This window comes from Apium graveolens, chromosome 3, assembly GCF_009905375.1.
Source record: "Apium graveolens cultivar Ventura chromosome 3, ASM990537v1, whole genome shotgun sequence".
NCBI classification, from domain to species: Eukaryota; Viridiplantae; Streptophyta; class Magnoliopsida; order Apiales; family Apiaceae; genus Apium; species Apium graveolens.
Window position 1 is genome coordinate 178750091 of NC_133649.1, and position 13744 is coordinate 178763834.

The 13744-nt window shown below is 34.9% G+C and overlaps 1 protein-coding gene across 4 annotated transcripts; it reads right to left on the bottom strand.

The window, feature by feature from the left end:
- Nucleotides 1-10108: 10108 nt before the first annotated feature.
- Nucleotides 10109-13246, bottom strand: LOC141710928 (GDSL esterase/lipase At5g45960-like). 4 transcript variants are annotated; one of them, XM_074513420.1, is made up of 5 exons: nt 12913-13246; nt 12481-12529; nt 12233-12343; nt 12009-12132; nt 10109-10471 (listed from the first exon to the last, which is right to left on the bottom strand). In XM_074513420.1, the coding sequence occupies exons 1-5, from the start codon at nt 12924-12926 to the stop codon at nt 10374-10376; spliced, it is 396 nt and encodes a 131-aa protein (XP_074369521.1). In that variant the 5' UTR covers nt 12927-13246; the 3' UTR covers nt 10109-10373. The 4 variants fall into 4 exon arrangements, with proteins under 4 accessions (XP_074369521.1, XP_074369518.1, XP_074369519.1 ...); XM_074513417.1 differs by having other exon boundaries at nt 11896-12132; XM_074513418.1 differs by having other exon boundaries at nt 10109-10817; nt 11896-12132; nt 12233-12363.
- Between the last annotated feature and the right edge of the window lie 498 nt (nt 13247-13744).

Genomic DNA, 13744 nt, shown 5'->3' on the forward strand with positions numbered 1-13744 from the left:
GCCACAATAGATATAGCACTAGTATTGTCATACATAATTGGAATTTTGTATAACACTAGGCCATAATCCATTAGCTAATTTCTAATCCAAAGCACTTGAGCACAATAACTTCCATCAGCTATGTATTCAGCCTCTGCTGTAGAAGTTGACACAGATTGTTGCTTCTTGCTATACCAGGAGATAAGTCTTTATCCTAGAAATTGAAAGCTTCCACTTGTACTCTTTCTTTCAACCCTTCTTCCAGCAAAATCTGCATCTGTGTATCCAACAGCTTCAAAACCTATTCCCATAGGATACCATAATCCCAAGTTTGGAGTCCTCTTTAGATATCTGAAAATTCTCTTCACAACCATCAAATGTGATTCTTTTTGGATTGGCTTGAAACACAGACATGTTACAAACATGATGTCTGGTCTACTTGCAGTTAAGTACAACAAAGATCTAATCATTCCTCTATAACTTGAGATATCTACACTTTTTCCCTTCTTATCTTCATCAAACTTTGTAGCTCTAGACATAGGTGTAGATGCAGGTGAACAATGAACCATACCAAAAAATTTCAATAAATCCTTGATATACTTAGTTTGGCTGATGAAGATTCCATCACTCCATTGATTGACTTGAAGTCCAAGAAAGTAACTCAATTCCCCCATCATACTCATTTCATATTCACTCTGCATAAGCTTAGATTTGACAAAGCTTTTCATTAGTAGATCCAAAGATGATATCATCCACATAAATCTGAACTAGGATCATATCATCACCATGTAGCTTGTAGAAGAGTGTCTTGTCTATTATTCCTCTAATAAATCCATGTTTTAGTAGAAATTATGGCAGTGTGTCATACCAGGCTCTAGGTGCATGTTTTAGTTCATAGAGAGCCTTGAACAACTTGTATACAAAATCTGGAAATTCTGGATCTTCAAAGCCAGGTGGCTGTTGCAGTAAACTTCTTCTTCCAACTCACCATTAGGGAAGGCACTCTTGACATCCATTTGATACACTTTAAAATTTGAATGTGCAGAAAATTCAAGAAAGATCCTTATTATACTTCAAGTCTTGCAACCGGAGCAAAAGTTTCATCATAATCAATTCCTTCTTCCTATGCGTATCCTTTTGCAACCAACCTTGCTTTGTTTCTGTTAACAATTTCATTTTCATCCAACTTGTTAATGTACACCCACTTTGTTCCAATTATACTTATGTTCTTTTGTGCATGAACCAATTCCCAAACTTTGTTTCTTTTAAACTGATTTAGCTCCTCTTGCATAGCAGATATCTAATCAGAATCAAGTAGAGCTTCTTCAGTTTTCTTTGGCTCAACTTGTGAAAGAAAATATGCTTGTAGACATTCATTTGCAGTTGCACTTCTAGTCCTTACTCCAACAGTTGGATCACCAATAATTGCTTCTCTAGTGTGACTTTTATCCCACTTTCTGGTGTGAGTTTGTTGACTTGAGTTTTTCTGCATTTTCTTCACCACTGGCATGACTTGTAGAAAGTTCTTCTCTTTCTACCCCTGAGTTTGTGCTATCAAATTCAGGTGTTTGAGATGAGCTTCCATTCTCATGATTTACTTATTCACTAATTAAGTTGACTCTTCGTTCAATCTGTGATTTGTGTTGATTTCAGCTTCATCTTCAGAATCACTATCCATGTTAAGATTTTCAAATTTTAGGGTCTCAGCTTCATCTTCACTAAGGCATTCCAAGCATGGACATTTGTCATCATCAAAAGTAACATATGTGCATTCCATGATTTTCTTCTGTTCAATCGCATATACTTTGTATGCAGTTCTCTCTACTGATTATCCAAGAAAAATTACCTCAAAAACTTTAGATTCAATTTTTCCCACATATTCAAAGTTGTCCTTCAAAACATAGCACTTACTTCCAAACACATGAAGATGCTTCACTGGTAAACTTTATTTTAGATAGGATTGAGTAGGGTGATTTTCCAAGATTCTTGTTAATGAGATATCTGTTTTGAGTGTAGCATGTAGTGTTGACAGCTTCTTCCAAAAAATTAGTTGTCAACTTGGCATCTTGCAACATTATTCTAGAAGCCTCCACTAATGTTCTATTCTTCCTTACAACAACACCATTTTGTTGAGGTGTCCTAGCTACTGAGAATTCTTGAACAATGCCCTTGTCTTTTCATAATTCTGTTAACGTTACATTTCTGAATTTTGTGTCATTATCACTTCTCAATCTTTTCACACAACTCTGATCTTCAGCCTGTTTCTCAATCTTCTTGATGTGTTCAATTATGATGTGTGGAGTTTCATCTTTAGAGTGAATAATTTCTACCCATGTGTACCTTGAGTAATCATCCACATCACAAGTGCATATTTTCTTTCTTGAAATTGACTGGACATTAACTGGACCAAATAAATCCATGTGAATAAGTTGCAAAGGTGCACTTATGGAGTTCACGGTTTTACTCTTGTGACTTGATTTCTTCATTTTTCCCTTTTGACAAGCATCACAGACTTCATCTTGAGCAAACTCCAGGTTTGGCATATCTCTCACTAACTCCTTTTTGACTAGAGTATTTATTGCTTTGAAATTCAGGTGAGAAAGCTTCTTATGTCATAGCTTGCTTTGCTCTACAGAGGCCTTGGTGTAGAAGCAACATATTCCATCCTCATTTGCTGAGTCCAAGTCTGCAACAAATAAGCTTCCCTTCCTTTCTTCTTTGAGAGCAACTTCACCAGTCTTTTTGCTGATAAAAGTGCATTCTTCTTTGTCAAACAAAACCCTGAATCCTTTGTCAGCAAATTGACTAACACTAAGAATATTCACTTCAAGACCAACTACCAGTGCTACATCTTCGATGACAACATTTCCAGAAATCAATTTGCCATATCCCATTATGAAACCTTTGTTGTTGTCTCCAAAAGTCACTAATAGGCCAACCTTCTCCTCAAATTGTGATAGTATGGCCATATCACCTGTCATATGTCTTGAGCTTCCACTGTCTATGATCCATATGACTTTCTTTCTTTTGCCCTACACATAATGAGGATTAAGTGTGTTTAGCAACCCAATCAGTGTTGGTACTTTCTTCTTGTTTACAGAATGTGGAGAATTAGAATGAGTTGAATCATAAAGAATAGTGTTCATGGGCTGTTGTACATTCTCCCTTTTTGATGCAGACCCAATATTCACTTTTTTGAGGTCTACTCTCAGCTAATGGAAACTCTTCAGCACTTTCAAGTTGCAAGTGATGCAGTCAAACTTATCATAGAATGAGTACGGATTATTTACATTTCCTTCATTGTACTTGCATGCTCCTTCCACTGGCTTGCTAACATGCCTTTTTATAAAGGTGAGTTAGATGATTCACAGAGCCATATTTTTGAAAATTTTTTCTTGGAGCACCTACAACAAATGCAAATTTGTTGCTTTTGTTTATCCCAATATTCCCATTTCTATTATTCTTCTTCTTTCTTGTATCTTTAGTTTTAACTTCCTTGACAGGTGTCTTGGAATCCTGGTTGATCATGGGCTTCTTTTCAATTTCAACTTTGGAAGTTGGAGTTGTTTCTTCATTTTTCTTTTCATTGTCTTCATCAACAATTTCTTACTTTATGATCGACTCTTCTTCACTAAAATTTACTTCACATGCTTTGAACATAGGTGAACCAAACTTTCTCAGCATAACTGGGACATCTTCACTTTCAGTTGCTTTTCCTCTATTACCTAACACTTTCTTGTTGATGTTCAAAACATCATAATCAAGACCAATAACTATGTTAGCACATGGCTTATTCTTTTCATGATATAAACCAACCAACTCAGATGCATTCCTTTAAAATTTCAGTTTCAATTCATTCTTTTCCAACTTTTCCCTTAACACAGCTTCAATTTCACTAACACACTTTAGCTTATTTTTCAGATATTCATTTTCATGCTTGACTATGTCAAGCTCCACAAGTAGCAAATCAAGTTTTTTCTTTTCACTCTCAAGCTTCTCATTAGCTTTTGTTAGCCTACTGACCTCCTCAGTAGCTGCTACCATGCTAGTGTGTATACGAAACATCTCTACACTCATATTTTCCACTGTCTCCTTATATTGACTAGCATTTAAATCAATAGTGGTTAGAGTTGGTACCTTCGATTTTGAATAGGATGCTTCTCCATGCTCAAAAGCCATTAGTGCATAGTTTACAACTTCTTCATCCTCATCATCATTATCAGTGTCATCCAAACTCTTCCCTTCTGCAATGTAGGCTTTTCCAAACTATTTCTTCAAGAGATCTTCATACTTTGCTTCCAATTCCAAGTAATCTTTATCCTTCTTCACCTTTTTAGGCTTCCCTCATTCAATAGCAAAGCGACCCAACTCATCACAGTTGAAGCACCTTATCTTTGATATGTCCACGGATGCTGTTTGTAGCCACCTTTGCTAGCTGAATTATACTGAGCTTTTGGTTTCCAATTATTGCTGTTGGAAGATTGTCCCTTGCCTTTAAAAAACCTTGGCTTCTTGACTCTTATGTTGGAGAATTTCCTAGCTAGGTAAGCAATGGATTGGTCCATTTCATCTAGCTCATCCAAGATGTAGTATTCATGTTCCTTCAGCTCCAACACAACTTGCTTCTGAGGTCCTTTATTCTTTTATTCCATAACTTGAATAACTGGAACTTGATTATCTTGCTCATCTTCACTTTCTTCTCTGTCATGTACAATCAAAGCACTGGAACCATCAACCACATGTCCATGGTGTGCCTTCAATGACTTTCTTTGTAGCATCTCAAGTTCATAAGTTTTCAAGATTCCATATAGAACTTCCAAGGTCATTCTACTTAGATCCCATCCTTCTCTAATGGCTGATATCTTCTATTCAAGATGGTCAGGAAGAGCTAGCAAGAACTTTAGGTTAACCTCCTCAGCTTCATAATACTTATCATGTAGCTGCAAGTCATTTATCAATTTATTGAATCTCTCAAAAACTTCAGTAATTCCTTCCTTTAGTTTAGCCATAAAACCCTGATATTGAGATACCAAAATTCTTCTTTGGTTTGAACTAACTTCCTCTGTTCCTTCAAATAGAATTTCTATCTTCTCTCAGATCTGTTTAGCTGTGTCACAGTTGATAATGTTATTGTACATTACATTGTCAAGTGACTCTGTTAGTCCCTAACAATGTAACAAGAATTACAGAAGGGGGGTTGAATGGAATTCTTGAAACTTTTTTTGAATTATAAAATGTTCTAACTTAAAATATATATATATGACAATGTTTTGATTTGCAAAGTGCGGAATAACAAGTTAAATATGAATCAAAACATAAAGTGATAAAAACACAAGTCTTTAAAACTTTCTGGTGGATTAGAATGTATCCACCAGAGATATATATATCAAGAGAACTCTGTGAAGCTTGAATAGCTCACAGCTGCTTATAAATAAGAACAACTTAACTTACAGAGAAATGCTAAGGATACAGCTTACAAATGTTTCTTTGAGAAAATACTTGCTTAGTCTTTTTATTGTTCTATTTGCTACTCTTGGTTTATATATTATCAAGATTAAACAGTAATAAGACAAGATAATAAAACAAAATCTATCAAGTCTAATACTATGCTGCTTCATTACTCTATTCCAGCATCTTTGAATATCTTCATATTAGCATGGAAATGGCAATGCTTATTTGTTCTCAAAAACCCATTTGGGTAGGCTTCCACAGTCTTTTTGCATACACTCGACGCATGTGACTGTGTTGTCACTGTCAACAGATGTCCAAATTGATTATCCGTCGGGTACATGATCATCCGTCGGGTTACCTTGTTGATCATCCGTCGGGTAGCTTTGTTGATCATCCGTCGGGTAGCCTTGTTGATCATCCATCGGGTAGCTATTTGAAAATTGACTTCATTTCATTTATGCAGAATTACAAGATTATCTATGTACAATTAATCAACTTATTCTGCATATCTAATTAAAGTCAACATGACTTATATGCTACTATAGAATCTAAACAAAGGTGTTTGCAGGAATGTGCTTCATGACTTATTATTACACAAGCTACTCACTCGATGGATAACAAATCATCATCCATCAGGACTATATTGAGTCATCCGTCGAGGACTATATTCCTTATCCGTCGAGTGCTACATTTTTCACTAAGTTAAATCTACAAAGGTGTTTTGTTAATGAAATCATCACGTTCACAACATATTCACAACAATCTCCCCAATTTATGTCTACTAGAATTGTAGCCATAAATTAAGAGAAACTTGATGATAACAAAACACCCTAAAAAAAAAATTTAAATGGAAGTAGATAAAACTGTAAAGTACTTCAATTAACAAAGTGTACAAAGATTTGCTCACACTCATTTTCAACGTGCTCATCTAGCCTGAGCAGATTAATCTATTTCCTTGAAGATCTGGATCTCTTTCCAAGCTTTATGTTGATTTCTTCTATCTGATTTTGGAGCTGTCTGTGGAATTCCAGTTCATCAGATTCTGAGAGATTTAACATTTCTTGCATTTCCAAAAGAGTCTCATTGCTAGAGATGCTTAATTGGTCTTCTAATTTGAAAAATCTTCTAACTCCTTTATCATCCATGAATTCCATCAGCCAGTAGGGCCTTAGATGCACTCTACTCCCTGTGTAAGGAATAGTTAGAGTCTTTTGGCTCTAATACTCCTCAGTTCTTCAATCTTCTTTAGAACAAGTCTTCTAGCTGTCACATTAAATCCAAAGTTCTTCTTGAAGGATGAATAAACCTTTATCAACACATATTGGCTTTCTTGAAGGATCCTGTGAAGTGGCCACTATATCTCTTTTCCTCCCTTGTACTTGAATACTAACCTTTCAGGTAGATTCCTGTAAGCATCAATCCCTCTGACTTCTACCAGTTCATCTAGATAGAGGTTTAAATATGAGAATTCCTTGATGTCACAGATGTACATGATGTCTCCCTTGTTGACTTTGGTTTGAGCTTTGGTTAGGGACTTGGATCTGAGAGTTGAGGGCTTCACTTTCTTGACCGCTCTAGTCTTTGTCTTCTTTGGCTTCATGAATTGAGGTAGATTGAGTTCAGGTATTGGTAGACTATCCCAGTCTATTGGCTCATCTTTTCGAATGATAGTTTCACCATGACAGTTCTTGGATGGATCTATCTTGAATTCTCCATGTGCCACAGAGGGCATGGATGTTTGAGTTATTGCAGATGTAGACTCTTTGAGAAATTACCCTTCCATCTCCTCATCACTGAAGTCCAATTTTCTCTTGATTCTTTGCTTGTACATTAGCTTCTTTGTCCGTGGAGGTGCATTTTGCATTTCTTGATCTTGAGTATCAATAATTTTAGATGGTTGTGCATAAATTTGTTGTGAGGGTTTCACAGCTTGTAACTAGGCCAAGATAGCAGCTTGCTCCTTCTTTTGTTTGACCTTTTTAGCATCTAGAGCAGCTTGCTTCTTTTCTTGCTTCAATCTTGCCTTTTCTTCTCTCTTTGCTTCAGCAAATTGAGGGTGTCCAGCCATCACACATATTTCCTTACCATTCCTGAAAACTTTAGCAATTCTTCTTTTCAATGCTGAATCAGCTGGATCCTTGTAGAATGCTATACACCTGGCCAACAGCTTCTTTTCATTGGGATTTGGTGTCTCATACACTGTGTTCAAGGGGTTCTTTAGTGAATATTTTGGATAATTCAGCCTTTGCTTCAAAATTAGCTTAGCCTTTGGAGATTTGATGCAGGATGGCTGTCCAATTTCCAGATTATTCATGCTCATTTCATTCACAGAGATTTTCCTTACTTGAGAGTGATGAATAAATGATTTTTCTGGCTTCTTTACTAACCCAAATCTCTTTTGAATATCCTCATCAATTTTCTCCTAGTTGATTGGGCTCAACTGCTTCTTCTCAGCTGCTCCCAATATGGTTGTTGCTTCATTAATCAGATCAATATTGTCCTTAGTTGGTGGCTTAGTGAAAGTAATTATGGGCACAATTACTTTGCTAACTTGAATGTTAAGCTGCTTCTCCCCCTCACTTGAGCCTTTCTCCCCTTTTTGTTATCATCAAGTTGTGTGGGAGGGAGTTGAGCAGCCACCAACTATTGAAGAAGTACAGTCTGAGCTTCTTGATTGGTGAGTATCTTGGCCATTGACTTCTCTACAACAGTCAGTCTTGAGTCCATGGCCTCAACTTTCCTATTGAGATCAGCCTCCTTCCTTAGCTTTTGAGCAATTTCAGTCATGGTGGTTGCAGGGAGTCTAGCATCCATCCTTTCTATAACATCTTGCTTGACTTCAGAAATCTCCTGCTTGATTGCATCCACACTCTGACTGTGTTGGAGGGCTTGAATTTTATGCAGCTGGAGTGCCTCAAGATGTGCTGTGAGTAGCTTCTTGGTGCTAGCATTGGAAGATGCCTGAATGGCTTCTTGGGTGTCATGAATTAGCTTGAACAGAGTTGATTGGAGATGTGAGTAAGAACAATCTTTTGTAAGCATCCAGGAAGGAACAACTGCATCTCCCCTATGTCCATGTTGTCTTCCTCATCATCCCCATCAGCATCCCCAAAAGAAGCTTCATCCAGTTCAAAATCACTGCCGTTGGAAGGCATAGCAGTGATTGCATCTTTTGCTCTTTGTAAAAATTGTGTAGTATACACCAAGTTCAGCAATCTTTTAGCCTCCTCATTTCCCTGTACAGCTATAGTTTGGTAAGCTGTCACAGGGTGAGTAAATGTCTCAGCATCCATGGAAATGGAATCTTTAACAGCTTGATATTCTTGCTGAAATAGCCTTTCTCTTTCTGCATCATTGACATTCATTGACTCACTTGCAATGGTTTCCATCCTTATCACTCCTGTACCTGCATTTCTCTCTTGATCTCTCTTTTGTTGCATCAAGGTCTAACCTTGGCTCCCCACCCTCACACCCTCACCTTCACCATCTAAGATGGGACTCCTCACACTCATTTTTGCCAATCCTGAGGAAATGGATTGTATTTGTTCACTCTTTTCCTCTCCTTTTTTCTGGGAGCAACCCAGACTCTCTCTCATTTCACTCCCTTCCCTCAATCCTAGGAGTGATTGCACTACCACTAAGTCTTCTGCACTTGTAATAATTGATGAAATTTGAAGCTGTGCAGAGACACTCGACAGATAAGGGATATCCGTCGGGTTGGCAGTTTGACTATCCGACGGATAACTGCTGTTAAGTTTATCCATCGGGATACAATCACTACTCAACGTGTTATGACCGGCATTTTGTGTAATATTATTTGTGAACTCTTTATAATATTAGAGCCGAGTATAAATATACTTAATGATTGTACGTTTGTGTGAATGGAATTTGCTGCGTTATAAATTGCTTTATGTAGATTATAAATTTTTCAAAGCAAGAGTTTTATTAATTGCCCTTATTTTTTATTTATAAAGAATATTCTATGCCTTGGAAAATTATCTTTTAAAAATTATTTCATTCACAAATTTCAAAAGTGATCACATAAAGTTTCTAAAAATCCAAGTTATTTTATGGTATTAATTTTATAATTTTTGAACTTTTATTTTATTTTATAAAAGTAAATCTTTGAAAATTAGTTGTTTAGTAATTAGAAAATTACATAGTTACCCTTGCATGCAAATACTCTTCCATTCAACCAAAGGGCCACTACACCATAAATGGCTACATCAACACCAAGAAAATGTTACAACAGACCCAAAAAAGTGTTACCACAGCCAAAAAAAGGCCTAAGGTAACATAAAAATTAAGTTACTTTTTTTCGAGTTACCTTTGGCCCCTAAGGTAACATTACTTTTGCCCTGGTGTAACATTCACATTTGTGTTACAATAGCTATCAAAGGTAACATCAATCTATGTCTATAGTATCTCAATATGTATGTTACCTTTAGACTTAGAATTTTCAAAAAAAATGGGGCCCACCAGTGGGGCCCACATTTGTTTGCAAAGGTAACATACATAATGTGATACTATAGACATACTTTAATGTTATCTTTGATGCATATTGTAACAGTAATGTTTTGTATTATACCAATTTCTTTGTAACATTTTTAGTACCTAATGTAACATATTTTTCAAAAAAAATTGACATGAATGGTTTGTAAATTCAACATGCCATAAACCTGTTTTTCATACAAGTCAACAAATAAACAATTTGAACCACCAAACTTCAAATCAGTTTTCACAAATCCCCACCAAATACTACTTTAGTTTTCACATATTTCACCGTCAACTCCATATAATCCAAAAAATAGGTACATAGTCTATAGTCTAGCGTACGATAAATAAACATCTGATATCTAGTACGAAAACACTTGGAGTACGCAAAAGAAGATGGGTAAAAAATAGTGATGCCACTATGATATTAAGTGCAACCCCTCCTGCTTTCAAGCTCGCAATCTAGATCCTCGGTAAATCTTGTGATGGTAGCATCTCTTGCCTTCATAATCATAGATCCATCCAACTGAACACACTGAACTATGGACTGCAAAAGGTTTCAACATCAAGCAAATTATTATGAAAACTATAACTTTTGGAATAACCAATATAAAGAGATATTGAATGTCAGCCTGAACTTTAGTAGACTTAAGTTTGCCATATATTTGAGCTGAAAGTCGAATTAAGAATTAAGAACAACTGCCTAGCTCTATCCATCATTTGCTATCATATAATGAAGTAAAAAGAATCACAGGAACTCTTATTTAGCCATTTAACTGGTAAAAAAATCCAATACATTTAACACACAGAACAAGTAAAACAACTGGTATCCGGTAATCTGGGTCAGGAATGACAGTTGGGGCTACAGTTGCTTTCCTTTCCTTCCTTCCAAACTGCAAAAAAATTAAAAATCCACATAATTCATCACAAAATGGCATCCTCAAAAGTTCTCTGAGTCGACTATCCTGTGTACTAGTAGCTAATGCAAAACTTGTAATTTAAGTAACATAACTATTTCCTTTATCCTCTTTAGACAAAGAAATTACACAATAATTTTATATGCAATATTAGCAACTACCGTTCCGGATTTAAATCAATTGAACTACCCTTTCTGATTAATTACTAGAAGTTAACCCGTTGTCCTAACAATCATTAAAATATCTATATCTACATAAAAAGCGCGCGAGCACGAAAACAAATACAAGCAAATCAGCCCATTTATATAAATTATCCGAAAAGATACCGCCGCAAGGTCCACAACACAATCTGACATCACTCTAATATCAACTAAATTATACACACAAAAACAAACCACAACAGTCCCTATATCCATCTAAATCAACTCACAAAATGAATAAAAACATGATAACATAGTAAAGAAGATATATATATATATATACATTACCGATACCATATCTGATTAACTACTGCTATAATTAAACTACCAATCTAGCAATCATTTCAGCATTTACATGTACATAAAAACACACAACATATATCCAATTACAAAGCTCCAACGTTATTTCTACCACATCATAATTATCAACTATAAGTTTACACCGAATATATTGTGTTGTACGTAATTAAGTTATAAACAATAAATATAAACAAGATAAATATGTAATACATCGATCTAGACACTCTGTCTCTATCAGTAGTAAATTGTAGTTCCATGGATGCATGTCGACCACATGTGTAAGTATCCACGACTCTGATACAAATAGGTTATTCAATTCAGCTCTATGCAATAATGTTCGACCTAAAAGTGAGAACTATTAAGTGATCATGTATGCATGGAAAAAGTTGGAACATACGTTGTAACATTTATCATGTAAGAATAACAATATTATCCATGTACAACCCTGCAGAATTGTTGCTACTTGCAGTTGCAAGTTGCAAACTATCAAAGCAGACATGCATGCTGATTAATATTAACCCACATATATATAATATTGTTATGTAAATACTGACCTCTATAAACTGTTGAATTTGTTGGACTAAGAATTGGGAGTAGCCAGGAATTGAATAGCTATATCTTCGTATACCAGAGGCACCATAATAATTGACAACAAAATTGTTTGTACCTGCGCTGATTACATAAACAGTCTTCTCTATCAGAGCTTCAGTTCTTTCTGTCCCAATCACTGCTTCAACCTTTGTTTTATACTCTTTGAAATTCTCCATTTGTTTTGGCATCGAAATTGTACCCTGCAAATTTATTTCAGAATCCGAATTAAGCCGTGTTCTAAAAATAACACTCGTATGCATAATGCATGAACAATTTTTGGATATGTCAGAAGAGACGAACGTCTAATTTGGCCGTGAGAGGGTTGAATCTAGAGCCAGCAGAGGCGAAGCTAACACCAGTCATAAGCTCATCCATGCTAAGCCTAGAATCCAAATATGGTGGCAAATTTTCCTTCACACCAGCATAAGATGCTAAGCAAACAAGTTCACCAAATTAAAAAAAAAATACTGATACAATATATAGCAGTAGATATGTAATAAAGCAAAATTTTTTGTGCTAAGTAGGTACTGGCTAGCTAGATTAATTACCGGCAAAATCAGTGACAAGGCGACCATTGCTAAATCTTCCGGTAGGAATCTGATTCACAAAATCAGTGATAGGATGCTATATACAAATGAAGCTGATTTATCCAATTTTATCGAAATCAATACCACTAAAATCCGATGACAATCGCTCTACTTTCAACTAAATTATACATACACTATAAATTCTAGAAACAAAATAATTAATCGAGGATAAATTAGAAAATTACAAATAAATACAATCATAATCTCATTCACTTGAACAACAAAATCCTCAGTATTATCCCATTCCATAATTACTTAACAATTTCATAATGAAATCGCAACATAAATTTACACTAGTAAAGCACTTAACTATTGTATTAAAAATTATACATACTAAAACTATAATCACATGAATAACAAAAAAAAGAGAAATAAAAGAGGGAGATAACTCACAGGTCATAAAACATGGATCCACTTAATAGAGGAATAAACAGATTAGAGATAAGATTATCCAACAAACTTAACAACACGACTAAATGATTCCACCCCGAAGCTAATTCGCCCCCTAATTAGTCCTGGAATAAAGAGAGAAAATCAAATTAGTACAAGAACAAATAGAGTTTAACAAAAAAAGAACAAAAAATCAAAAACCCCAAATTCAAACATAAATCCCTAGCTTTGTTTGAGGCTCAAATTAGTTCAAGTAGTCTCCATTGCCATGGATCTGTAAAAACGTAGCTTTTAACTAAATTAAATCGACTTTAATTAAAAGACATGTGAGAGAGAATGAGAACCGGAGAGAGTTAAGAGAGAGGTGACCAGAGAAGAATAAGAGAAGGTAGGTAGGTTTTGAGAGAGAGTGTTTTGATTTGATGAAATTTTAACCTGCCCTGTCAAAAGAAGATAGCCCGCTTGTCAAGTTTAGCCCGCCTGAACCAATATCCAAAAATTGAAATTTTACCTTAGTTTTATATTTTTAATAATATTTTAATTATAAATAGTATTCAACTTTTGTATTAATAAAAAATCATTTTTTTAGTACAGTTTATAAATTTAAACAATAAATTTCATTTTATCAAAATTAACTAATTTTAAAATCAAATATAATGATTATTTATTATACTTTTGTTTTAAAAATTGCTTATAATAGATTTTAAATTTGCAATTACTTTAAAATTAAAAATAAATATATAATATTTAATTATTTGATCGAAGTTATATTTTTATATTATTGCTTAATTATATTATAAAAATTGATTAATTTTGAAGTCAAGCAATTATATAT